The 25,959-nt window shown below is 51.2% G+C and overlaps 1 protein-coding gene across 3 annotated transcripts in view; it reads left to right on the top strand.

The window, feature by feature from the left end:
- Positions 1-3,430: 3,430 nt before the first annotated feature.
- Positions 3,431-25,959, top strand: part of LOC144174118 (uncharacterized) — a 30,683-nt gene continuing 8,154 nt past the window's right edge. Inside the window, exons 1-4 of one of the 3 annotated variants that reach the window (XM_077702588.1) lie at positions 3,443-4,248; positions 10,062-10,180; positions 10,752-10,861; positions 20,416-20,556. In XM_077702588.1, the coding sequence (XP_077558714.1) occupies positions 3,902-4,248; positions 10,062-10,180; positions 10,752-10,861; positions 20,416-20,556 (717 nt within the window). In that variant the 5' untranslated portion in view covers positions 3,443-3,901. Of the gene's footprint in view, positions 4,249-10,061; positions 10,181-10,751; positions 10,862-20,415; positions 20,557-25,959 lie in introns of all 3 variants that reach the window. The other 2 variants (XM_077702587.1, XM_077702589.1) reach the window with 2 other exon arrangements.

Here is a 25,959-nt window from a genome sequence, read left to right as displayed (position 1 = left end):
TTCCCATAATCGTTCGTCTTATAGTGGCGAAGTCCCTTAGGGGCCCGGGCTGTCGGCGTCTCCTGTCGTCGTATCTCGCCTCATGTAGTCACTGTACTAAAACACCGGGGCTTCCGTTTTCCAGCGCCTCGCGCTATACGTTTCATCTCTGTGAGTAAAAACGCGAACTGAAAAAATGGCCGCGTATCTGCTCCTTTCGTTGCAACTGTCGACGAAAGACGATAGTCGGCTGGTCCGCCTGTGAAGTAAATGCCTCCATTATCTTTCGCGCTCACCTCTCATGCTGTTCCTCTTCTGTCTCGTTCCTCCCAAGATAACACGCTAGAGGTTTGCTCAAGTAAATTTAAATTTACCGTGTTCTACTGCTCGGGTGTCTCGAGTACGGCGGAGACGCGCGTGAATTGATTCACCCTATACTAGAACATCTATAGAACCACGTTGCCTTACTCCACGAGCGTTCCAAGCGGAATGTGGTTCCTATAGTAGCACCTTGCGCCAGAAGGTAGCGCGTGCAAGAGCAGGCGACAGTTTTCTGTAATTGATGTAGTATTTCATTTGCTGTCGCACAAATCAAGCATCCATATTTTATTAAATAAAGAAGCACTGGAAATATCACTTATGTATTGATTTGCTGCCTTATATTTGCGTAATGTCTTGTTCTTGTTCAACAATGATGACAAGTATGAACATTGACACCGGACTTTGACGTTTAGACTTGGCTGTGGGTATATAAGACTATTGCGCAGCTTTTGTCTTACTTCGGCTCGGTGGCTGAATCAAGTCACAAAGAGACCAAAATTTCTGCATTTAAGTAGCCCAAGAAATGCTACCGTCTTTAAAAACAGACCGGGACACTCGTTTTCCAAGGCCTCGTGCTAGAACGCTTCGTGCTTCAAAGGCAAGAGACTTTTACAGCAAAGCTGTATACTCCTCCCCCACCCCCCAACGGTTTCATCTGCGTTGGCAATAACGCCAAGGCGTCAAGAATACACTTATACACTGCATGCTTCGCCCCTCCCCAAGTTTCACGTTTGTGGAGATAATCCGGGATTTTTTTTTTTATTTATCGTGGAATGGGAAATATGCTGAGCGTATACGCATGTGTGGAAATGAGAAAAATGTTCGCCCTTTTCTGGTGGCGTTTAAATTTTACTATTTCTGAAGAAATTAAGAGTTCAGACCAGACGCCGCAGTCTGACCCCACTACAGCGCTGCAGCCACACTCTTCACCACTCTCACGCCGCGACTGTCGCAGCGCCGTGCCCCCTCCCCTCTCCGCACCTGTAATGCAGCGCCGACGCCACGCCCTCTGCACCCTCTCCCCCGCTTCGGCTGATGCCGCGATGAGCCCTCTTTCCATACCCAGTTTTCTGCACACGGATATGTTCTGTTCGCGGTCATTCTCCGGTACCTTGCCTGGGGATCCATGCGGGGGATGCAGACAGGAAGGTCAACAGCTCCGCTGCAATACATACAAGTGGAGCGAATTAAAATGCGCGTAGAAACGCGTCAGGGCCTGACGCGTTAGGGGAGACCCTGACGCCAGGGCCTCTTTTAACCTTTTCTTTCCTCCACGATGCAAGACAGGTTCATTTAGCCTCGTCGCAAGCAGCAGACACCTACAGCAGCTACCGACGAGAGTACATGGCCTGGCGTCAATTCAGGCCACGAAACGTATAGGCGCAGAAAAAATGATTGGCCCTTGCACCTCGTTGAGATGGTTGACCAGCGATGCTGAAATGAAGCGGCCACGGTGTTTATCGCGGGTATATTAAAGTGTTTTTCAACCGTGCCACGCATTTATGCATCGCTTTACACGTCCCTTTACGCTGGTCTATGAAGACACGCGTGCACGATTGGCTTTAGTTCATCGCAGTGTTTATTTCAATGCTGATCATGCGGCTTCGCAAAACCTCATCCATGGGTGGACTGCAGGCAGGGCCGTACCCAGAAATTTTTTTCGGGGGGGGTTATGGATTTTGGGAATGGGGCAGTTTTGCTGAAAGCAAGAGTAAGTATTGTTTACGTGCTGCCTGGAAAAGATTTCGGGAGGGGTTTGAACCCCCAAACCCCCCCTCTGGGTACGGCCCTGACTGCAGGGTCGGCCCGACGTTGACACTTGCTCTCGGCGTCGTGGGCCCCATCTTTAGCAGTGTTGGCGGCACGGCGGAGGCGGGCGGACTCCCGGCGCTGCTCGCGGCTGTGCTACGCTGCGCTAGGCGGCGTTGCGCTACGTCACACATGCGCTGCGAAAGAACCAGACCTTCCAATTTTCCTTGCTCCCTCGCATGTGGCACGTGCTCACTCCACGCCGACGCTGCAAGAGTGTATGACGTACACGTGCAACTCCTAAGTCAAGGTTCCAAACATTCCCTCTCATCTTGCTCCTTGCTATTATCCAACTACTTTCTCTTCTTTAGTGCATGCGCACTGGTTCTTGCGGAGAGCCCTCCTGTGCACGGATGGAAGTTTCGCCAAGGCATATGCAGATTGATTGATTGTAGGGTTTAACGCGCCGTCGCAAAGCATGGCGATGTGGCGCGCCGTAGTGGAGGGCTCCGGATTAATTTTGACCACCTGGGGATCTTTAACGTGCGCCGGAATCTCGCACACACGGACGTTTCTGCTTTTCGCCAATGCATATACAGCTTCGCTGTAAAAAGAAAGCAGAAGAATACAACAAGCGCGCGATTATTAGCTGAGTTTCCATTAGCCACAGCGCCTCACAATTTCCAGCAGCGTCGTGATACAATAAAAGTTGGGGTGCCTCGATTCACGCGCGGCACTGGCATCGTGGCACCCTAAAACTAGGCACGTCGCGCCGCCGTGGACGAAATCATGCTGGGATCGTCGAAGTGACGCGTCACCGCCGCCGACGCCCTCGAATTGTGCGCAAAAACCACTCGATGCGGTTTAGCGGCTTTGTCCAAAGAGGGAACGAGGAAAGACTCGATTGCAGCCCGGCTACGCTTTTTCTTGTGGCCGTAATCTAGAACTGTGTGTCTAGTACAGACGTGCTAGCTTTGGGTTATCCGGAAAAAATAATAAACGAGGGAGAAAGCTTCATGATGAACGACACGCACCCCGATAAAATGAGTACTCTGTTTGAGCGGCATTTCGTCGGTGACCAGATTGTTCACCGCGCTTCTTACTTTTTAGCGAGACAGGCAGTCCTCGCAGCCTAATCACAACGAACCAAATGTCACTGCCGTATGCCTTCTGGGTTTCCGACAGAGTCGCTAATTTTTACGCGAAGTATTTGCTAAAGATTCAGCGCACACGCGGTTCATTCAACCTGAGCGATGAGCGTGCTGTTGGAGGCATTGGACCACAAGTGAGTCGACAGAGATAGGAAATGCGCAAAGAAGGCCCTTGCCAACGGCGTTACATTAGCATCGGCAGAAGTTCCGCTCTCTTATCACAACGGCGCTACCTACGACCATACTGACCATATGACGAGCGCGGCAGTGCCACCGTGCGGCCGCCCGCGGCTATTCCCCGGCCGAAATATTGGCAGCACAGCAGGTAGGCGTTCCTCGGCATGGTGCTCAGTCGTCAGCGCTTGCCTGCAAGGCCTACCCGAGCAGGGGTGTCTTGGTCTACAACGCATGCTTTAATTCAAAGGGTATGAAGTCGGCTCACTTCATAAATGTGGATCCCCATTAAGGTCTCTGTGCAGAGACTTCGAGTGAATAGTTGTCAAAGCCCGCGTTTACCGACGCGCCTTTAGTTTCCTTCGGAGCATCCCCGCTGACTCTCACGACGGTTGGAACCCGCGTTCAACGTCTGCGAAGTTGCCTTTTTCTCAGCGGCCAAGGGTTCGTTAGCCTGGCAGTCGGGGCGACTCGCGAGCAGCCTCCTGAGAGCCACAGCGGTGAACGCACGCACCGTGTGACACACGATGTTCGAAGACTTGATTCAGGACCGTGAAGTCGTCAAAGATCTCACGAGGCTCAGTCGCAAGCAGAGCTGCGGCATCGGGTCCAGTGGCGGCGGCGTTTCCACCGCGGATCTCAGCGCCTTGCCCGACGATCTAGAGCATCTGCAAAACGAGCAACTCTGCTTCGGCGGCAAGGTCAGCGGGGATGACCAAGGCACAAGAACGGGGGACGGTGCGGAAGCTGCCGATGCCGTGGGTGCCCGCCGCGGATCGCCGGTGACTTGCTGCTGCGGGGACAACCGGGGCTTCAACGTGCGCGACACGCAAAGGGACGACATGACGGGCATTGTGGTGGCCAACGGTGGAAGGTAAGGCGAGCGCGGAAGCCAGCTGACGCAAGTTAGTTGGTTGCACGCACCTCGCTCGCGAAATTTCGTACCTTGCCAAGTTGTTGCGCATATCGAAGGATTCACAATGCAACATGATAAGACCGACAGTTTGTTTCGCGGAAGTGACAACTCAAATGGGGGCGAGCTTTAAATGTAACGAGGAAAAGACAAGCCTAAAAAATATTTGCCTTTTATTTTTATATTTCAAGCAACACTTTTATCGGTGTACTTTAGCACGGAAAGCGCTGTCTCAGATATATCCGTCATATAAGTATAGAGTCTACACAAACTGAGGCTGTAAATAAACCCACTTTTTAAGGTATTCAATTTTTATTGCTGTTATAAGCGTGCTTGCACCGAATGAGCTGACGATCTGGCTACAGATCGTCAGCTCATTCGGTCAGCTACAGATCGTCAGCTCATCGTCGGTGGTTGCTTTAATAGTGAAGGCTAGAAACAAGCGCTCCGGGGTGCATGATATTTAGCCGCATGCTAAATCAGGAGCGCTTAATTAATTAATCAAATTAATTAGGAGCGCTTAATTACAGCAACAATCATAGACTAGACGCAGCTTCCGCTCGCATGATCAAATGGCTTGTTGCTTTATGCTGCGTATTCCAAATTCACATACGGGACTTCAGAAAAATTGTCCACTTAAACAATTTCTAATCTTTTCACTGTACGCATTCCTCATTTTACATTTTTTGTGTGACGTGTCAGAGCTGTTGTGTATACTCGTCCGCCTCGTCGTACAAAAAAATTCCCCCGCATTTCCCCGAGGGGGAGAATGTGAAAGTGCGAATGCACGGTTGTCGGCCCGCTTGCGGCGCTTGCGCTTGGCCCCCGCAGCCCACCGCCTCGCCGCCTTCTCTTCCATCTCTTCCATCGGGTTTGTCGTATCACGTGTACACCACGCAGTTATCAAGCCGCTATACGCCTCGAGCGCGGCCTGTAGGGGCGCCACTGAAATCCCCCTAGCGGCCCGTTTCGAAAGCAGGCGCGGGAGTCGGCGTCCCGCTCCCCAGTGCCGCTGCTGCTTTTGCGGCACGTCCACGACTGAGATTTACCGTGTGCGGGCGTTGGAAATCCATGTTTATGTGGAGCAGTCACTCTGTTCGCAAATGAGGTGTGTTTTCGAGAGTCTAAATGTTTCTGACGCGATCTTAGTGTGGTATATTCGGTCTGTATAAGCGCCAGGTGTGTGTCACAGGCCAGCGTCGCGGAACCGGCGTGTGATGGAGGCGACTGTAGTTACACTGACCTGAATTTACTAGCAGTGTCTCTGTAACCACCGGTTCCTCAGATGTTCATGCTACGGCTATACACTACGATTTAAATTGGTTTTGTGCGCTTACATAATCAGCGGGGCACTCATACCTGACAGCACGCCAGTTACGTTTGCCAATATTATACTTCAGATATTGATCACCACCATTTACAAGACAGTATGCGTTAATTTCTGGAATATTCAACAAAAGTACGATGGGCAATGCATAATTATACTCTGGGATCAGCACACGACAAAGTCTTCTTGTCGTGAGGTGAGCGCCCGCAAACATTCATCTGCTCCTCTGCGAGCAGCGCGGAGACGGGCTTAGAATATAATCCGCGTCCGCGACCAATGCTTCTTCGAAATATCGTCATATGGCACTGGGAGCCAGCAGAATAAAGCAGAAACTGAAATCAGAGGGCCTTATCACGTACCACTCTCTTCCAACGACACCTTTCATCGCTTGTTGAACAGCCTACCCTGTATACTTTCCAAAAATGCGGCCGCCGTATGATCACCTGTTCGTTGAAGTAGAAAAACAAAAGGAAAGTAAACGCGAGATTTGTGTGTGTGTGTGTGTGTGTGTGTGTGTGTGTGTGTGTGTGTGTGTGTGTGTGTGTGTGTGTGTGTGTGTGTGTGTGTGTGTGTGTGTGTGTGTGTGTGTGTGTGTGTGTGTGTGTGTGTGTGTGTGTGTGTGTGTGTGTGTGTGTGTGTGTGTGTGTGTGTGTGTGTGTGTGTGTGTGTGTGTGTGTGTGTGTGTGTGTGTGTGTGTGTGTGTGTGTGTGTGTGTGTGTGTGTGTGTGTGTGTGTGTGTGTGTGTGTGTGTGTGTGTGTGTGTGTGTGTGTGTGTGTGTGTGTGTGTGTGTGTGTGTGTGTGTGTGTGTGTGTGTGTGTGTGTGTGTGTGTGTGTGTGTGTGTGTGTGTGTGTGTGTGTGTGTGTGTGTGTGTGTGTGTGTGTGTGTGTGTGTGTGTGTGTGTGTGTGTGTGTGTGTGTGTGTGTGTGTGTGTGTGTGTGTGTGTGTGTGTGTGTGTGTGTGTGTGTGTGTGTGTGTGTGTGTGTGTGTGTGTGTGTGTGTGTGTGTGTGTGTGTGTGTGTGTGTGTGTGTGTGTGTGTGTGATTACTGAAACGTTCATTGCTTGATTCCGCTCCGCATTTGTACACAGCGTCCCCCTCCTCACCCCACCCCCCCCTCCCCAACGATGTCTCGCTAAATAGCAGTGCATTTCGCGTATAATTGGTCTGGTGAACCCTACCTGGCTTAAGTTTCGACGAATGTCTTGAGCATGTCAGAAGCTGCACTGTTTTTTTTTTTTTCGTTAGAGAATTATGTTTCTTAATTCCGCACTAGCACAGCATTTATTTTTCCGTGGTTTCATTAACTTGCCTTGGTGTGTGGGCACATATTTAACGACGCTCAGCTAGGCTTGGAATATACTTAACATTTTCGCATGGTTTATATGCTTATAAAAGGCATGAGTTATTGTCCGGGATTGGGTAATCACATCCCCGAAACATATTTTTCTGCGACGTATATATTCGAAACGAAGCCGCATTCGTTGTCGACGCTGCAAAATGAAGCCAACCTTTCATTGTGCCAGTATCAGGTCTAAACGAGGCGACAGTAGAATTCATTTGTGCTTGATGTTTTGGAGGTGACAGGGGTGATATGTTGCTACCGTCGCCGATGCTCGGAAGAGCGCCGACGAAGCGCGCAGCACCGCGTCCACCGCGTCTCCGGGTAGCTCTTGCAGGCGAACGCGTACTCTACGAAGACACAGCTGCTTTTTAAGTGACCTAAACGTACTCTTTGCCTATAGACGTCACCATAACAAGTTTTTTTCAGGGCGCGGAAAGGCGAAAACAAGCGAAACAGGACCCAAACACTGCACGCGGCCCTATTAGCCACGCAGCGCAAATCCCGTCAACGCCGCGGAGAAGCGGCGGCAGGCGGCGCAGCGATCGCGAAGCTCGAGGCGTATAACGCCGCTGAGTCGCCAACGCACGCCGCTGACGACGTAGTTTGAATGCGTTAAAGATATAAGGCGCGTCACTAACACTGATATCAGCGTCGCGTCCGTGGCGTGGTCGGTAGAGCGTCGCGCTGCGGCCGCAAAGTCCTCGGATCGAAACCTGTCGCCGGATGCTGTTTCTTTTTTAAATATAGAGGAGCACTGCGGACGCCGACGCCGCCGCCGCCGTCGGCGGTGGATGGTTTGGGGTCGCTTATAAAGTGCATTCGCACTTAAAAGGAAAAACGTGACCTGAGCCACTTATCTTCTCATTGCCGCGCATGCAGACGTGACTGTGTCCCTCTGTTTGAGCGCACAGCCATCCTTTTCCGACATAAGAACCAGCAAACGCGAGAAATTGTAGAAGCCAGCCACATTATAAAAGCTGGTTCCGAGTGCATCAGTCATCCCTCTAGCGCCCTGCTTAATCGAGAAGTCGCATATTTAGATGCACATTGAGCGCTACTTCGGTGCCTCTTTTGGGAATACATGTTGGGGGTGGGAGGGGGGTCTTGATCCATGCATGATGTGGTTATCTTTGCTGATTTTTAGCCTTTCGTGCGCCTCAAGGTTCGTTTTGTGGTTTTGTTGCTACGGTTTTTTTTTTGTATTTTCGGCTGAGTGCGCCGAGAACTGTGACGCATTGGGGGCGTGGCGATTGGGTGCTTGGGTATTTAAAGCTTTGAATTGTGCAATAATAAACAAGTTGCAAGTCTGCGCTTGTGCCGTCTTCATGTGTTCTTGTCCCCGTTAATTTGCGCGCAGTTTGTTTTTCGAGATGCATCATTACCAACTCGCCCAACTCTCAACCCTTTTACGTTTTTGTTTTTTTTTTATCTTTTCAGAGGGTTTTGATGCAACCCCTTTCCAGGGGTGCCCTTCACACATGACAGTCGTCTCGTGGCTTTCGCTAATCTAATTTCTGCCTTTGTTGAGTCGCATAAATACAGGCTGGAAATGAGAACAGATGGTTAGAATCGCGTCCTTTATAAATGTTTCGACTGCATTTGACCAACAACGCAATTTTTTTTTTCTTTTGATATGATAGTATGCTCTCTTGAGTACGTTTTAACTGAAATAGGAACTGAACTGCGTGCATGAGGTATGAGGCTGCCTCTATGTCAATGCTTACTAAGCGGAAGTTCGGGGTTTTGAAATAGCACGTCTTCACATCTAAAACTGTCAGATACATTTATTTCACAATGCATGGTCCTACTTAACTATTCTTAAAAAAAAGGCCTAACAAATTCCAACAATCTCGTTTCACGATTTGTGCCATCTCAAAAATGTACCGGTGGCGATACCAGTTCGTTTTTTTTTTTTTTAATCGCCGTTATAGTGCTTCTCCCGCGAGTGGTATTCGTTTGTATTTCGTGCGCTGCAATCTATCGATAGTAGCCAACTTGTTTTTGCACTGCAGTGTTAGAAGTTTGGTCAAAACAGAACTGTAGCTTCATATTTCTATTGTTATACTTCAGCCATGATATAACTCGTAATATCACAAAAATAAAGCTGGATTTGTTCCTGACCCGTCAAACTTTCGTCGAACACTTGACTATGTGGCACCTTGATTCTGAAGGTTCAGCCGCCGAAATTTAGTAATACCGCACACAGGTGGGTCAGTGCCTTGTCACGGTAGAAAGCGGCGAAACGAGCGAGTGCATTGCGCATGCGCAGAAGGATTCTGCCAGTGCATCCGTCGCCTGCCAGGCTGTTCCCGCAAGCACAACACAGCTCCTTCCACATATATAATCAGTCGGCTACCTTCACTGCTGGGCGGTGACATCGATTGCTCGTACGCCTTGTCCACGGCGAGGGGGCTTATTGCCAGCGGAAAGGGGTCGTGTCGTGCTTTCGAGAACAGCCTAGCCGACGACGGATGCACTGGCGGATCGTACTGCACATGCGAAATGCACTCACTCGTTTCGCCGTTTCCTACCGTGACAAGGCGCTGACCCGCCCGCCAGTTGACGCTCCCGCGATATTATTCAAAAATTGTGGTTGATTCCTCTGTCATTGGAATCCGTAAAACACGACAGTGAAATTTGCAGCGAAATCTGCAGCTGAGCACGATTTGCGGGTCGGCGCTTGTCTTGTGGGTGTGCTTCGCGAGCGACGTCCTGCTGGTGGGTCGCTTCGGTAAAGGTGTACTGGCGTCATTTATGTGACGGATATGACGTCAGTGAAATTTTGGTGTATCCCGGAATAACACTTCCGTGTTAAAATATAACCCGAAAACGAACAACCCTAACTATAACGTATACTCCTTGGTTCTAACGGGCTGCTTACCCGCAAGAATACCCTGTGTGAAGGGGTGCACCCTTTACAGGCCGCTTGCTTCGTTGTAATGGCGTCATTTACGTGACGGATATGACGTTACTCAAATGTTTGTGCATCTCGGAATAAAACACTTTCGTGTTAAAAAATTCGGCAGCTGAACGTTTTCAAAATTCTCAGTCCCGTAAGGTCTGAGTACGAAATCAACGTTATGTTTTTCCCGTTTTTCCGGCAGGTTCCCGTGCCTGCACATAGGTGTGACCGGGCTGCGACCCAATCACAGATACTTCTTGGCCCTGGACTTTGTGGATGTCGGCGGCATCGTTGATGCTTTCATCCTGCCAGATCTCACTGGTATACCGACCTACATGAGAGCGCCGCGCGTGCGGGAGCGCACGCGGTTATGCAAGTAATGCTGCCAAAACGAGGGATGCTCGCGTGGGGAGCAACAAATTTCCCCCAATCGCCTGTCATTCTCGTAACAAATATTCTAACACTCGGCGTTCATTTTAAAGGGATACTAAAAGTGTAAAAACAGGTTGGCCTGTATTGGTAGATTACGGTGCCTAGAATTTCTAAATAACCATTCTTGCAACTATGGCAGATGTTTAATAGGGCAGGAAATGCCAGAAGCGTGAAAACAGGTGTCGACGCCCCGTTCACTTTGTTTTGTGACGTCATAAAAGTTGTGAACGGCGAGAGCTCATTGGAGAAGCACCTATAGGTATTTTTCTGAAACACAGTTCTTACATGCTGGAGCGCGTGAAATTACATTAAAGAATTTGTGGGCAATCCTTTCCCCATCCGTTCTCTTTCGTTTGTGCACCCTCGGGAGTTCACCTTTGTCGTTCACATGTATAGTCACTTTTGAACTGTGAGAACACGTGCCGTACTCACTTGTGCAACATAGCGTTCTTTTTTTCAGAGCCCTACTACGCGCCCCGGCCGAACAACCTCCAGGGATACCAATGGACAAGCGGTGTGCTTTACTTCAACCTGAACTCCATCGCCAACGGAGGACTGCAGGAAAGCGGCGTAAGTGTCTCTTCGTTAAGGAAAGCCTTTTCTCGCTCTCTAAGAATTACTCGGTGCTCCCAGGTGATGTTATTGATGCTCCTCAATGTCCAATGACTCAAAAAGCAGCCTACGGTGCCTGACCTATAGTAGAAATCCATTACTATATACAGAAAAAAACTCCCAAGCATTTCCCCGAGGGTGAACATGGTTAAGTGCGAATGCACGGGGTGATGCTATGAGGGGGAGTAAAGTTAAAATCCGTTGGCATTCGCCCGTGAGCGCGCGCGAGCCGACCCACGGAGGTCTGGCAGTTTATCGCTGCATATATAGGGGGGTACGCCGCGCCGAGCGCGCCGAGCCAGGTGGCTGAGAGAGGAGGCGAGCGCAAGGGGAGAGGGACAGCGGCGCACGGCAGCTGCAGCCGAGCGAGGGGGAGAGGAGAGAGTGTGACGTCACGGTGGAGAGAGAGGCGCGCGGCAGCTGCTGGGGAGAGGAGGCGCGCTGTGACGTCATACCATGACGTCACGGCGCGAGGAGCGGTGCGGGGAGCGGCGCGCACCCGCGCAGCCACGGCGAGGAGGCGGAGCGAGCGCGGTCACGTGGTGAAGTGACGTCACCGCGCCGTTGCTACCGACGCTTCTCTCCGCTCCACGCCGTTGCTAGGGAGAGGAGGACTGCGGACGCCGCCGCCGGCGGTGGAAGGTTTGGGGTCGCTTATAAAGTGCATTCGCACTTAATAAGATTTAGCGCAGCAAAGACGGACGGCGAATAGACAGCACGGGCGCCCGTCCTGTCCGCTCACCATCATTGTCTACCTAATTTTTCACTAAGAGTTCAGTGCGTACCTATATGGGTATTTCACCGTGTTTTTATTTGACCACATGGTTACCTATTACCGCGAACCATGCATTGGGTTTATTTGTTTTGCTTTTACCGCCTGGCTTCCCCGTCTATTATCTGTGTGCCAAGGGAAGCACGTGTTCCGTTATTTCTTTCTATGCCACATGTGTTATCTCTTCTGATAGGGGTGTTCCGAACCAACGCCGCCTGTATTAACATTGCCTGACGCGTCGCGCGCTTTTCAATGGGAAGGGTAGGGCGTGGCCTCCGTGATCGGGTACCGGCGGCGCGCCGTTGCTCCGGCCGTTCCAATCGCCCGGAGAGAGCGTAATTGCGAAGAGGCTGTTTCGCCGTTTTCCGCCGCACCGCGGCACGCTTAGCCTAAGGTCGTTTTCCCTGGCGCGGGCGGGTGCTGAGGACGAAAACCCGGCCTTCGCACCCTGTGTGCGACGTTTAATAAAAAAGTTACCGCACACCAATTCAGGTGAAAGGTAGAAGTAGTTACTAGTGCCATTAGGGTAGTTACTGGTGCTTTGAATTTTTGACGTAGACTATGTCCGGGGTGATGCATAGGTGAATCCATTGCACAGCAGTATTCGTTTTTGTAGTCACGCATGGTTCCAAAACACAACACGTTTTCCGGTTTTGTTTCTAAAAATCATGTTGTTTGGAACGCACGGAACGCATATTCCGTGCGTTCCAAGCAAGAAACAAATTTTGGGAATTCAACCGACCGAAATCCAACCATTAGTAAACACGAAAATACCCCCTATGTCGTTTCCTTTTTTCTTCTTTAAACGCGCTGTCTTTGATAGATAAAGTAGATGACATGGCAACACTACTTGAAACGTTTGGCGTAACTTCTACCGCCATACTGTTAGCAGAGACGTCGTATACTTCAGCATCTGAAGTGTATACTGTCCAAATGGCTATCGGTATTTCTTCCGCAATAGGCAGGGTACACGTGCTGGTGCCGTTTATTGGCATGCATGCTTGCATATACAAACGTACAGAGAGACTTCCAGTCTACCATAAATGGACGTGGTCTAAGTAATGTCATAAAAATCTTTACCCGAGTTAGTATAGTTCTCCACTAGATGTGTTTGTTCACTAATATCCCGAACAACTTATCAGCCGATGTTGTGCATACAGATATTAGTGATCAGCTGAACTGCTCACCGAAAAAAATAATGCCCTTAATATGTCATGACAACAAATTAGCAAATCTAGAAATTCAGAAACAGTCTTTCGAAAAAATACATATTTAGAGTCGATAGCGATATGAAAGACATCGCGGAATATCATGACTTTTTCACTCACGGCAAATAATTTGATAGCGTGATTGCAGTAGGTACTTGAAACCCCTAAGCATATTAAATATAACGCAAAAATATGATTGATTCGTACCCGTGGAAACCTAACATATTATTTGACTATCGTAGTCGCCTGCCTATAAACAATACACGAGAGCTTATCGGTATTACGCTGTTTTCGCGCGCGCACTCACGCCCGCACGCACGCACACACACACACACGCACGCACGCACGCATGCACGCACGCACAACACACACACACACACACACACACACACACACGCTCACACACACACACACACACACAACGGATACCCAGAGCGTTCGAAACAACTTAAAAGGCAAAAAAGGCATATTTTCGCGCAGCGGTATCGCGCGAAAATGATGTAACAGCGAAAACAGAATTCAGCACGCTGGCATTCATTCACTCTGCCCGAGATGACAGAACCCTTCTCGGCATTCGCCTTTCAAGCAAACGACCACTAAAGCTGCGTGCAAAGGCAATCGTGCGTGTTAAACAATGTACGTTAAACAACTTTGTACTTGTAGGATCGAGTCAAAATACATAGACCACATATTGAGAGTTTTCTATCCCGAAGACGCGACAACGAAGGCTGATTTACAACTCATTGCGCAGGCAGCGTCGGCCAGACGAGCCTCGCTTCATGATGATGATGATGATATTGCGGTTGTACCCTTTGCAGCGGGCGGGTGAGAGGTCTCGACCCTAACCAAAAAAAAAAAGAAAGAAAGAAAAAAAGTTTAACATTACACACGCACTCTATATACAAGAACTCAGGACCCGTGAAGGCCCAGTGGCCGAAGAACCCGAACCCACCGTCCTAGTCCCACGCCACACTATGACCCATACTACTGTGTGCCAAGGGTCGCCCTCTTCCACATTTCAAGTCGGCACTTTGTCCGCGCCACAGCGCGCATGTCCACCGAGCCACCCTCCTCAAACCCAAGAGCAACATGCAGAGGAGTGTTGCCATCGCTCCCCACGCCCTTGCGGTCTGGTCCAAGCTGATCACACTGGAGGACCACATGTTCCATCGTTTCCTCCTCATGCACACACGCACGACACAGGACATCCTCCACCGAATCGTCCAGCCTCTTCTGTCGAACTCGCGTACGAAGTGCCCCCGCTCGAGCCTCAAAAAGGAGCGTGCTGCCCAGGCTGTTGTCATACAGCCGGACCGAGCTGATCGCACATTTGTGGGCTCTGTAGAGGGCCAAAGAAGATTTTTCGGAGCAGCTGCGGCGCCACTCCTCCTCTTCTGCCGCACAAACTCGCAGCCGCACTTCTCGTGTCCACAAGGTTGTCGAGTTCGCCTCGACAGGCTTTCGGGAGAGTCCATACTTTTGTTCCAGCCTGTACATTCGACGCGTCCACTTGGTGCGCAGGCACGTCGCCGACAGGTACTCGAATACTCGGCGCGCCCAGCGTTCACGGCTCATAAAAAGCAGGCGGCCCTTATAGACAAGCTTGCTGGAAGCTTCCCTCGCTTCAAACGAGGACCACCCCACATCGCCCTGCACAGCTTCGTTGGCTACGGTGCCATGACAGCCGACTGCCGTGCGGCCCACCTCACGCTGGCGTCGCTCCAGCCATTCCCTAGTCTCCGATGACAGGCAGACCACGGCGTTGGCGAACGTCAGGGCTGGTACGTGGACGAGCTTCCACAACTCGCGTACCATAGTGAAGCGGTTGCAGCCCCACAGCACCCGGCGTCTGAGGATCCCTTGGGCTCGCAGTGCTGATTGCCGGAGCTTCTCCTCCTGCTCACTGTACAGGTTCTCGTCCATTCCCAGCCACACACCCAGGTACTTGTATGATGCCTGAGTGGTGGGGGGTTTTCCGGCCAGTGAGAGCGTACTGTTTGCGTTTTGTCCACCAGCAAGGCGGACAACTGCAGTCTTCTTGGTGTTGAACCGTAGGCCCAGCTTTGTGACCTCGGCATGGCAGATGTCCAGCAGCACTTGGAGCTCTGATGAGCTTTCTGCCATAACGACCAAGTCATCTGCGAAGGCCAGACCCGGAAGTCTGCAGCTGTCATCTATGCCCCTGGTGCTAAATCTTAGGCCAAAGCCTAAGCCTGATTTTAGCAGCTCCCGCTCAATGTCAGCTGCATACAGTATGTAAAGCAGGGGTGAAAGTGGACACCCCTGCCGGAGTCCCTTGGCCACTGGGATCCGTTCAGACTGCACGCCACCAAACTTCACCACCACTGAATTTCCCTCGTACAGGCGTTGTATGGTGTCCAGTATGGCCCCTGGGATACCCATACGTGCCAGACGCTTGAAGAGAAGGGCATGGGGTACCGAGTCGTATGCTTTCTCCACATCTAAGAAGCAGCACAACAGGGAGCGTCCTTCCTTCCTGGCTATTTCTGTACACTGAGTGAGCACAAACAAGTTGTCGTCCAGCCTGCGCCCCCGACGAAATCCGTTCTGCAACTCTGTCAGGAGGTTGTGTGCCTCGACCCACCCGCTCAGCCAGTCCTTAAGGATGCTCGTGAACAGGCGGTACACAACACTAGTGACGGTGAGTGGCCGGTGGTCGCCCAGGTGTGCAGGGTTGCCACCCTGTTTCGGGACGAGGGTGATCCTGCCCAAACGCCAGTCCTCTGGGATTGGAGCTCCCTCAATGATGCCTGTGAACAGGTCTGCCAACTGTTCTCTTGCAACAGGCCCGAGATTTTTTAGCAGCCGGGCTGACAGACTGTCTAAGCCCATGGCTGTTTGAGCCCGCAGCTGTGCTAAGGCCCGGTCCACCGACAACCCTGAGAAGGCATAATGTGTGCTCTCCTCCCTTGACCTGGCCGAGGTCGAGTCAGGTGGTATGTCCTCTTTCTGCCCACCACACAGGTCAGCCGGAGGATCGGGGTCCTGAAATACACGAGTGAAGTGCTCGGTGAGGTGCTCCTTCAGGTTGAGGATAGAGCGTCCAGATGCCACATCCCGAAGCTGGCACGGAGGGGGGGCTGGCCTGTCCAACGACGTGACATACCTCCAGAACCTCTGGGCGGTAGATTTGCCATCCGAGTGTAGTGACCGAAAGAGGCTCATGTTGTGCTCGGCCAACTTCGCCTGCACCAATGCCTGCACCTTGCGTTTCAGCTCAATGTATTGAGCCCACATAGCTGGGACCGCCTCGGCACACCCAGTCTTGATGGCAAGCCGGTGAGCTCGGTTTGCTCTACGGCGCTCTCTCCATGCCGTCTCCACCTCCTCATCCCACCATGGGTTCTTCCTGGCCTCGTCCGACCTTCTGTCCTGCACCATGTGGCGCTCAATGACCTCCCTTAGGGCCTGTACAAAGTCTTCGTAAGATGTAGCCGCATGTCTGCGTGGGCTAACCTCAAAATCTTCACAGACCTTCCCCACTGCAGCGCTGGGCAGGTACTTGCCTCTGTCCTTCCGCTGTGGTTTTCTTTTCCGGAACCCTGCAGCCCCAAACTGCAGGCACAGGCGGTTATGGTCGCTCCCCACACTCCTTAAGCCCTCCTCATCTACCATGCACATCCTACAGGCACTGTCCAGACCGTGCGAGATCAGTGCATAGTCGATGGTAGTGGTGCTTCCTCGTGCACACCAGGTGACTTGGCCCACACACCGCTGATCTAGGTTAAGAATGCTGAGCTGCATGTCCTCGGCCAACCCTAACACCAGCCTCCCGTTAAAGTCAGTGTGGCCGTCTAATTCACTGAGGTGCCCGTTGAAGTCACCAAGGATGATGAGTTCCCTGTCCGTTGCCCACTGGCGGGCATCCCTGCGAACGCACTCCAGCGACTGCACGTTTTCATCACGGTGCTTGGTGTTCACTGCCAGGTACACCACACACACTGCCACTGGGATGCCCCTCAAGTCCCCAAACACCCACAGGTGATCACTGCATGCACCTTCTTGGCGTCGCCACTGCAGGTCCCGCCGCCACAGGAAGCCTATCCCACCACCCTTGCGCCCCTGACCGGCTCTGTTGCATCCCGCCCAACACCAGTCGGAGTGAGCAGGTGGCTCCTCCAGCTCACGGAGGTGCGTCTCCGCCACCGCAAACAGGGAGATGTCATCTTCTCGCAGTGTGCGGTAAAGCTTAGGCTAACGGCGCCGCCTCGCGGCGTGTGTCGGAGTTAGCGAAATTACACCGCTTCCCTTGCTTCCGCGCCGAATGGGACGGCCGGAGCAACGGCGCGCCGCCGGCAGCAAATCGCGGAGGCCACGGGTAGGGACGCTTAGTTCAGGCACTGATCCGCTATGTGGCGCGTGCTGGCGGACATCTCGCCTTACGTCACTGCTCGCGAGTCGCGAACGCTGCACCCACTTCTACGACGTGTGTCTGTCAGCTTGACTGTTGGGCTTCAAGGGCCGTTTCGCTTACATCTTAGCCGTGACGGGGCGCTAGTTCTGTGGCGCACTGGGGATCTCGTTCAACGTGTCGCTCGCTTCATACTTGCTGCACTTTTCCAAAGATAAAGACGGAGGCGGACTGAAACAGTCTAGAGAACATTCTGATTGTCGGATAGACATATAGCTAACAGAAAAACGATATTTTCGGATGGGGCAGCCATTATTTTACTGATATTTTTCGTTCTGGAGTATTTAGAGAAGAAAAAATTGCGTGCACGTTTTTTGTTCAGGCGCTCACTTCTACTTTCCAATAATATCACGTGCTTGTAAACTTCAGAAAATTATAGGAAACAAAAGGATAAGCAGCTGCGATCCCGCCACACTGTCCGGGCGCTTCTACAGTACAGTCCGCGATTGTAGAAGTGCGTACCGATGCGGAGTGCGAACAGGGGGGTCAAAACAATACCTAAATGCGGAGGGGATAGAGGGGGGATGCCCCCCTCAGAAAATATCAGGGCCTGCGATCCGAGTAGATAAGCGCGCAAAGCCGGCATCAGCCTGCGGCAGCGCAAGGGATTTTGCTTCGGGACAAAGGAAGTTTTATCAGTGACAGACCAAGACAGACAGGCATGGTGAAAAACAAGAAGGCGTAGGAGCGCCGCCTCGGGAACGCTAAACAAACTTTCCACTATTTTGCATAGTTTCCGAGAAGCGGCGCTGGCTGGCGGACACGAAAGCACGCTGGAAGGCTACGGAGCGGGGAAGGGTAGGAGAGAGCAACAGGAGAGTGGCTGTTTGGCCATTTTTCGCTCACGCGCTAGGCACTGTTTATACAGACGGCGTTGTCCGAACTGACGGCAACAGCCTAGAATAATCTTTTGTGGTCTACAGTGTTCTGGGTGTAATTCGACGGTTCGAGAAACACTCACGCCCAAAGATAAATTCCCGCGGAGCCGACGCCGTGGCATTCGATTCGCTGAGACTCGCCTACGCACGTCACTTTGTTGACTGCTGCTTCACCGCCTGTGAATTCTTTGAGTTGTTAGGGGAGCACAAGTTCGCTCCAATAAACTTGTTTTTCCTTTAAAACAGCTTTCCAGCGACGAAAAACGTCGCTGACGAGACCCGCCCGACTTCTGCAGCCTATCGCCGACCCATCGAGGCCCTTCCAACAGATTGCAATGGACCATTTGCGCCTGTTTGTACGTCACGATCCGAGAACAAGTGGATTGTCGTCGCGACAGACTACAATGACACGCTAAACAGAGACCTCCGCTCTTCCGAGGGGGACTGCACAAGAAGTCGCCATGATCTTCATAAGCCAAGTTGTGCTGCGACATGGAGCCCCTGAAGTCCTAATCAGACCGCGGAACGGCCTTCACTGCGGAGCTCATGCAAGGAATCTTACGCTACAGCAACACGGATCACCGAAGAACGACGGCGTGCCACCCCCAAACGAACGAACTAACGGAACGTCTGAACAAGACGATCGCGGATATATGTACGTCGACGTTGAACATAAGACTGGGGACGAAGTCCTTTCGTATGTCACGTTTGCGTAGAACACTACTATCCAGGAAAATAAGCAGATCACACCGTTCGAGCTCTTCTACGGAAGACGGTCGACTACGATGCTTGACGCCATGCTTCCGCACGTAGAATACTACGACCTCAACGCAGACGTCCAAGGATACCTTCAGCGTGCGGAGGAGGCCCGCCAGCTCGCTCGAGTTCGCACAACGAACCAGCAGCTGGTGGATGCCGGACGCTACAACCTCCGAGGCCGAGACGCCCAGTACCGCCCAGGGGATCGTGTGTGGGTTTGGACTCCCATCCAACATCGTGGACTCAGTGAGGAGCTTCTACGACGGAATTTCGGACCCTACCGGATTTTACAACGTGTGGACCAACTTACCTACGAGGTGATGCCCGATGGTGATTCCGGAACATCACGACGACGCACGCGGCCCGAAGTCGCCCACGTGGTTCGCTTAAAACCTTTCTACGCAAGATGACGGACTTTATATTTTTATTTATTTTTTGTTCGGACTGTCGCTTTATGTTAGCATCGTCGGGTCGATGCACTCTTAGAGGAGGGGGGGGGGGGTGATTCCGCGAACCGTATGCATTGTGTTTATTTGTTTTGCTTTTACCGCCTGGCTTCCCCGTCTGTGTTATCTTTGTGCCAAGGGAAGCACGTGTTCCATTTTTTTATTTCTATGACGCATGTGTTATCTCTTCCGATAGGGAGAGCGTTCCGAACTAACGGCAACAGCCTAGAATAATCTTTTGTGATCTACAGTGTTCTGGATGTAATTCCACGGTTCGAGAAACACTCATGCAGAAATATTCCCGCGGAGCCGACGCCGCAGCATTCGATTCGCCGAGACTCGCCTACGCACGTCACTTTGTTGACTGCTGCTTCGCCGCCTGTGTATTCTTTGAGTTGTTAGGGGAGCAAAAGTTCGCTCAAATAAACTTGTTTTTCCTTTAAGACAGCTGCGCCCTCCTGCCGTTTCAATCTCCTGCTGACAAGATCGCGGGGTTTTCTGCTTGTAAAAAAAAAATTTTTTTTCATCCATTTCACGTTTAGTAGTTCTCAGGATATTTTCTAAGATGCCAACCAAAAGCAATGTGAACATTTTGTTCACGTAGTGGAACGTTCTTTCATGTTTTTGACCCCGCTTACCGCAATGTGGGAGCATCATGCTACAACTGTCCCTACAGAGTACGATGATCTTGCCCGGTTATGCACTCAACGCATCGCTCAAAGAAAAGTTTCGTTAATAGCGGAGTTTCTGTGGTTTGAAACGCAACAATAACAAAACAAATGGGGAACGACAGGACAGGGGCTATCTTATCTTTTCGGGCGGGATAGGAAGTTGTAGTGGGCCGAAGGGGCTTCAAACACGCGAGAAAATTTTCTATCTCTTGTGCATTAGTATCTGTTGGCGATGAGATCTTCGAAGTCGCAACCTCCACGTCTTGAGCGACACCTCTGCTCTACGCAGCGGCCGGCAAGGTAAGTTCTGTGTACGAGCACCTCCCGTCGTTTATTCCGCGTACAGATGACGCTGAAGGTGGGAGGAGAGTACGAGCCGACCTTGCGGCTGCTGGAACTTCGCGACGACCAGTGGCCGTCGGGCAGCTCTTCCATCCGCTTCGCCCTGCGTGGAACCGCTTTTCTGGTCGTCTCCCTGAACAGCGAGGTAGGCGTAGTTTTCTATACCGCCTGGCGCCGCCAGCAAGGTGCTGACCCGGTGGCTGGAGTTGACAAGAGGGCGTTTTCTTAAGGGCGAAGCAGCTTAAGGCCGAGGCTTGTCCGTCCGGCGTTCGTGCTCCCGGCCCAGCGCCATGTAAATCGAAACATCTGTGAACAAAAGGTTCACAAAAGGTTGGCAAGAATAAAATAAAAGGTTCACAAAAGATGAGAGAGAGAGAGAGAGAGAGAGAGAGAGAGAGAGAGAGAGAGAGAGAGAGAGAGAGAGAGAGCACCTGGAGAGCCGTGATGCACATGCGCGAGGAGCATTGGATTAGATTGGATTAAATTGAATTGAATTGAATTGGAATGGATATCGTTTTAACAGCAGTAAGCATTTTCACGGGTGATTTACGGTAAGAACGATCCCCAATGCTTCGCCCACTCGTCATGATTCACTTCGTGCAGATTCGTAAAATTTTTTTAATGCTTTAGCATTGCTGGCGATACTTTCATTGCCTTTTGTGAATGCAAACAGCGCGACTGGCAGGGCAAGGGAATGAAAGGAGGCCCACTTGCGCTAACAACCATATGATTGTATTGCTTCGCGACGCACCCTTGTACAAGCGAGGTGAACCCTAAGTAACAAGAGGGAAAGAGAAGAGGGCGAAGAGGGGCTGCACGAATGAAGTTCTACAACACACAACAGAAGACACGAATCAATTCGACCCCGCACGGGGCACCTTGAGTAATCTTGGTGACGGTACTGGCGATACCGCGGACCCCGAGCCCCCCAACATAAGCTGTGCCCTACCGTGGTGATGTGTTTTTAAGGTGACGGGTATAAACCTTTAACGGTGGCCGTCGGAGCCTTGGTCAAGCTCCGGCCGATGGGCTCCCTGCCTGTCTACCAGGCAGGGAGCTCCGGGACCTCTTTGACTACCAGGGTAAGGTCAAAGGAGAAAGTACCCCCGTCTCCCTGCTTTCCAATGTATCACATGGCATTTTCCAAACCCCCCCCCAAAACGTGATCGGCCCCCGAAAAGGGGCCGCACCGAAGTTTCTTTTCCTCCTTTGCAAGCGATCTCTTCCCCAAAGCCTGATAATTTCTCGCGGTTTTTGATCATGGAATCTGTTGACAAGGCAAAGCCCATCACTTCCCAGTCAGTGTTTCTAATATCCAAGTTTCTTGAAAGCCTTATCGGAAAGTCGTACAAGGCTAAGAAACTCACAACGGGAGAAGTTTTGATAGAAGTAGAGAACAAACAACAATCCTCCAACCTCCTCAAGCAAACACGCATGGTAGATGTTGACATCAAGATCACGCCCCATCGCAGCCTCAATAGCTGCCAGGGCGTGATCTCTGATCGGGATCTAATGAATGAGACTGAAGCAGATCTGCTCGAGGGCCTCCGAGATCAGGGCGTGACAGCGGTGAGGCGAATCACCATACGTCGAAATGATGAAATAATTCCAACAAAGCACATAATCTTGACACTTGACCGCTCTAACCTTCCTGAGTCGGTCAACGCAGGTTTCTTGAGATGTCCAATCCGACCCTACGTGCCGAACCCACGCCGCTGTTTCAAGTGTCAGCGGTTTGGGCACGGCACAACCTCTTGTCGTGGTAAATTGACGTGCGCAAAATGTTCAGCACATGATCATCTAACAGACAATTGTAAATCCGAGAACTTCACCTGTGCGAACTGTCAGGGACCACACGCTGCCTATTCTAGGAGCTGTGAAAAGTTCAAACAGGAAAAACAGATAATTGCCTTGAAAGTCAACGAAAACATCACCTTCCCAGAGGCGCGGAAGAGGTTCGCCTCTTTCCCTCTGGGGAGGTAAGCCGACGCAGCTCGCCGGGGGGCGGAGCGGCGTCTTGTTTCGGCGGGGACCCAGTACCGAGAGTCGGACTTGGTCCCGCCCCCGCCCCCCCCCTGGGTTGCCTCTGGTAGCCCAACCCGCCACCACGCCGCTTGCTCAGGCAGCAGCGGTTGTGGTGGCAACCTCTTCTGTCGGGGCCGGTGCCGCTCCCGTCCGTGCCTCCCCATCGTCCAGTGCGTTGGAGTGTGCCATGGACACCACGAGCCCCGCACCGGCTCCCACCGCCACCGCACCGCCCGTGCCACTTCTGGTGCCGCCGACACCACCGGCGGTGGCGGGTCAAACGAAGGGCCCCCGAAGGGGGGCCAAGTCCGGGGGGCCCGGTTCCACAGGCACACCCAGGACATCGGACGACGAGATGGACGTCGTGCCGTTCTTGCCTGCAACGCAGCGCAAGGAGCGGCCTCCGACGTCCAAGCCTACAGATAGGCCGCCCAAAAAGCCCAATCCAAGAGTCACAGCCCCGAAAGACGACACATAAACATACACACTCCAGTAGCTCTCACACTAAATAATGGGAAGAGAAAATATTGTACAATGGAACTGCAGAGGCCTTCTGAATAATCTTGACGACGTGTATGAGATTCTGCATACCAATCAGCCAAGTGTAATGTGTGTTCAGGAAACACATTTGAATTCTAAACAATCAAATTTCTTGAATAGTTACCTGGTATACAGGAAAGACAGGGATGGCTGCACACACTCTTCTGGCGGTGTGGCCATAATCGTCCGGAAATCCTTAGCATGCCACCCTGTCACCTTGAACACTATCCTTGAGGCTGTAGCAATACGCTTAATAATATTTAATAGGTTGATAACGGTATGCTCCATATACATTCCTCCTGATGTTACACTTTTGAGTTCTGACTTCGAGGCGCTGGTTGACCAGCTGCCCGAACCATACATTCTAACAGGCGACCTTAATGCTCACAATTCTCTTTGGGGCTCTTCTCGTACGGATGCCCGAGGTCGCCTGATAGAGAGGTTTCTTACATCCTCTGGAGCATGCCTTTTCAACAATAAACAGCCTACATACCATAACATAGGTCACAACACATACTCATGTCTTGACTTGGCTATTGGCTCCGCAGTTCTCTTTCCTCTTCTCGAGTGGGGTGTGGGCACGGACCCATATGGCAGTGACCATTTCCCCACTTCATTAACGTATATAGGTAAAGGCCCGAGCAGTCCATCTTCCCATAATAGGTTCAATGAAGCACGAGCTAACTGGAACACATTTACAGAGACATCCAAACTACACCACACATCCATAGGACACCTACACGTTGAAGAAGCTACCCAACTCCTCACGGCGCACATCCTCGACGCCGCCGAAAAGTCCATTCCCCACGCCTCTGTTGCCCCGCGCAACCAGCGGAGGCCGTGGTGGAATGAGGACTGTAGGCGGGCGCGAGAGGCCCAGAACAAGGCGTGGGGTATCCTTCGCCGGTACCCCACGTCGAGTAACCTCCTCTTGTTCAAACGGGCCCAGGCGTTAGGAAAACGTGTGCGCCGTGAGGCAAAACGAGAGAGTTGGCGTTCATTCATAACATCAATTAACTCCTACACAGACACACGGAAAGTATGGACACGAATACGCAAACTCAAGGGACATCAAACACACAGCCTGCCTCTGGTCAGTACAACAGGGGACACACTCGAACACCAGGCTGACACACTCGCACAACACTTCCAACACGTTTCTAGTGCAGCACACTACACAAACACCTTCATGAAACACAAACTCGTGGCCGAAAAGAAACCTTTACATGACAATGACAGGTCAGCCACCTCTTATAACTCCGAGTTCACGCTTCATGAGCTGAGGGGTGCTCTGAGCACGTGTAAACCCTCAGCTCCAGGCCCAGACAACATTACATATACAATGATACAGAACTTACACACAGACACTCTTGTAACACTTCTTCACCTTTTCAACAAGATATGGCTTTCGGGGCACATTCCAAAGTCTTGGAGGGATGCCATAGTTGTAGCATTCTTGAAAGAAGGGAAGGACCCTTCTTCTCCCGCTAGATATCGACCCATTGCCCTGACCAGCTGCCTGTGTAAGCTTCTCGAGAAGATGATAAACCGGAGGCTCGTGTACTTTTTGGAGTATAACGGCCTTCTCGAGAGCTGCCAGGCAGGCTTCAGGGCGGGGCGATCCACGAATGATCAACTTGTGGCACTAGAGTCATATATTAAGGATGCCTTCATTCATAAACAGTTCTGTTTAACTGTGTTTTTCGACCTAGAAAAGGCCTATGACACCGCTTGGCGTTATGGGATCCTTACTGACCTGAAGTCATTCGGTGTTTCTGGTAATATGTTTAACACCCTTGCTAGCTATTTGTCTGAGAGAACCTTTCGCGTCAGAGTTGGCTCTGCACTGTCAAAGGTACACGTGCAAGAAAATGGCGTGCCGCAAGGCGGAGTTCTAAGCTGCACTCTCTTCATAGTAAAAATGAGCTCCCTTGGGAAGGCACTGCCGCCTACAATTTCTTACTCCATGTATGTAGATGACGTACAGATATCTTTTAAATCATGTAATATGTCCATCTGCGAACGTCAAGTCCAGCTCGGCGTCAAGAAGCTTGCCGGCTGGGCAGACAAGAATGGGTTTAAATTGAATCCTGCAAAAAGCTCCTGCGTTGTGTTCTCCAGGAAGCGCGGGGTCCATCCGGACCCAGACATTACTCTTAATGGCATGTCGCTTCCTGTGAACAAGGAGCACAAGTTCTTAGGTGTGGTGTTTGATCACAAACTCACATTCATTCCCCACATCAAGGAACTTAAAAATAAATGTCTCAAAACAATGAATATACTTAAGGTTCTCTCCCACCAATCCTATGGTTCCGACAAAGAACTCTTGCTTCGCTTGTATACTGCTTTGGTTGGGTCTCGTTTGGACTATGGCAGTGTGGTGTATGGGTCGGCGACTAAGACAGCCTTGCGAATTCTTGACCCAGTTCTACACCTGGGCCTTCGTCTTTCGTCGGGTGCTTTTCGCACTAGCCCTGCTGAGAGTCTTTATGTTGAGTGTAATAAGTGGAGCCTTGAGAACCAACGAACATACATGGACTTGCTTTATGCTTTTAAAATTTCATCGCTGAATAATCATCCTTTTTATCCTGTCTTTAACGACACATCCACATCTCTGCTCTTTGTAAATCGCCCATCCGTTCCTCTGCCCTTTTCACTTAGAGTGAAAGAGCGAGCCTCGGATCTCAGTGCTTTGTTTTTGGATGTGTACAGGTCATCCCTTTCAAACAGTTTACCGCCTTGGCAAGTTCGTCCTGTGTCGTGCGACCTTTCTTTTATGAAACTTGACAAAAATCGGGTACCGCAGGCTGTAATACTGCAGCACTTTCTGTCTCTGCAGTTTAAATACCCACTTGCAGAATTTTACAGTGACGCGTCTAAAACCTCCACTATGGTCTCCTGCGCTGCTCATGGTCCGAATTTCTGTGCAGCCAGAACCATGAGCGTCCACACGACAATTTTTTCAGCAGAGGCGTATGGGATT

Source organism: Haemaphysalis longicornis, unplaced genomic scaffold (assembly GCF_048455015.1).
Source record: "Haemaphysalis longicornis isolate Haplotype H1 unplaced genomic scaffold, Haemaphysalis longicornis Haplotype H1 scaffold_3, whole genome shotgun sequence".
Classification (NCBI taxonomy): Eukaryota; Metazoa; Arthropoda; class Arachnida; order Ixodida; family Ixodidae; genus Haemaphysalis; species Haemaphysalis longicornis.
Note: the sequence above shows the minus strand (reverse complement) of the source record. Positions and strands in the feature narration are given on the sequence as shown.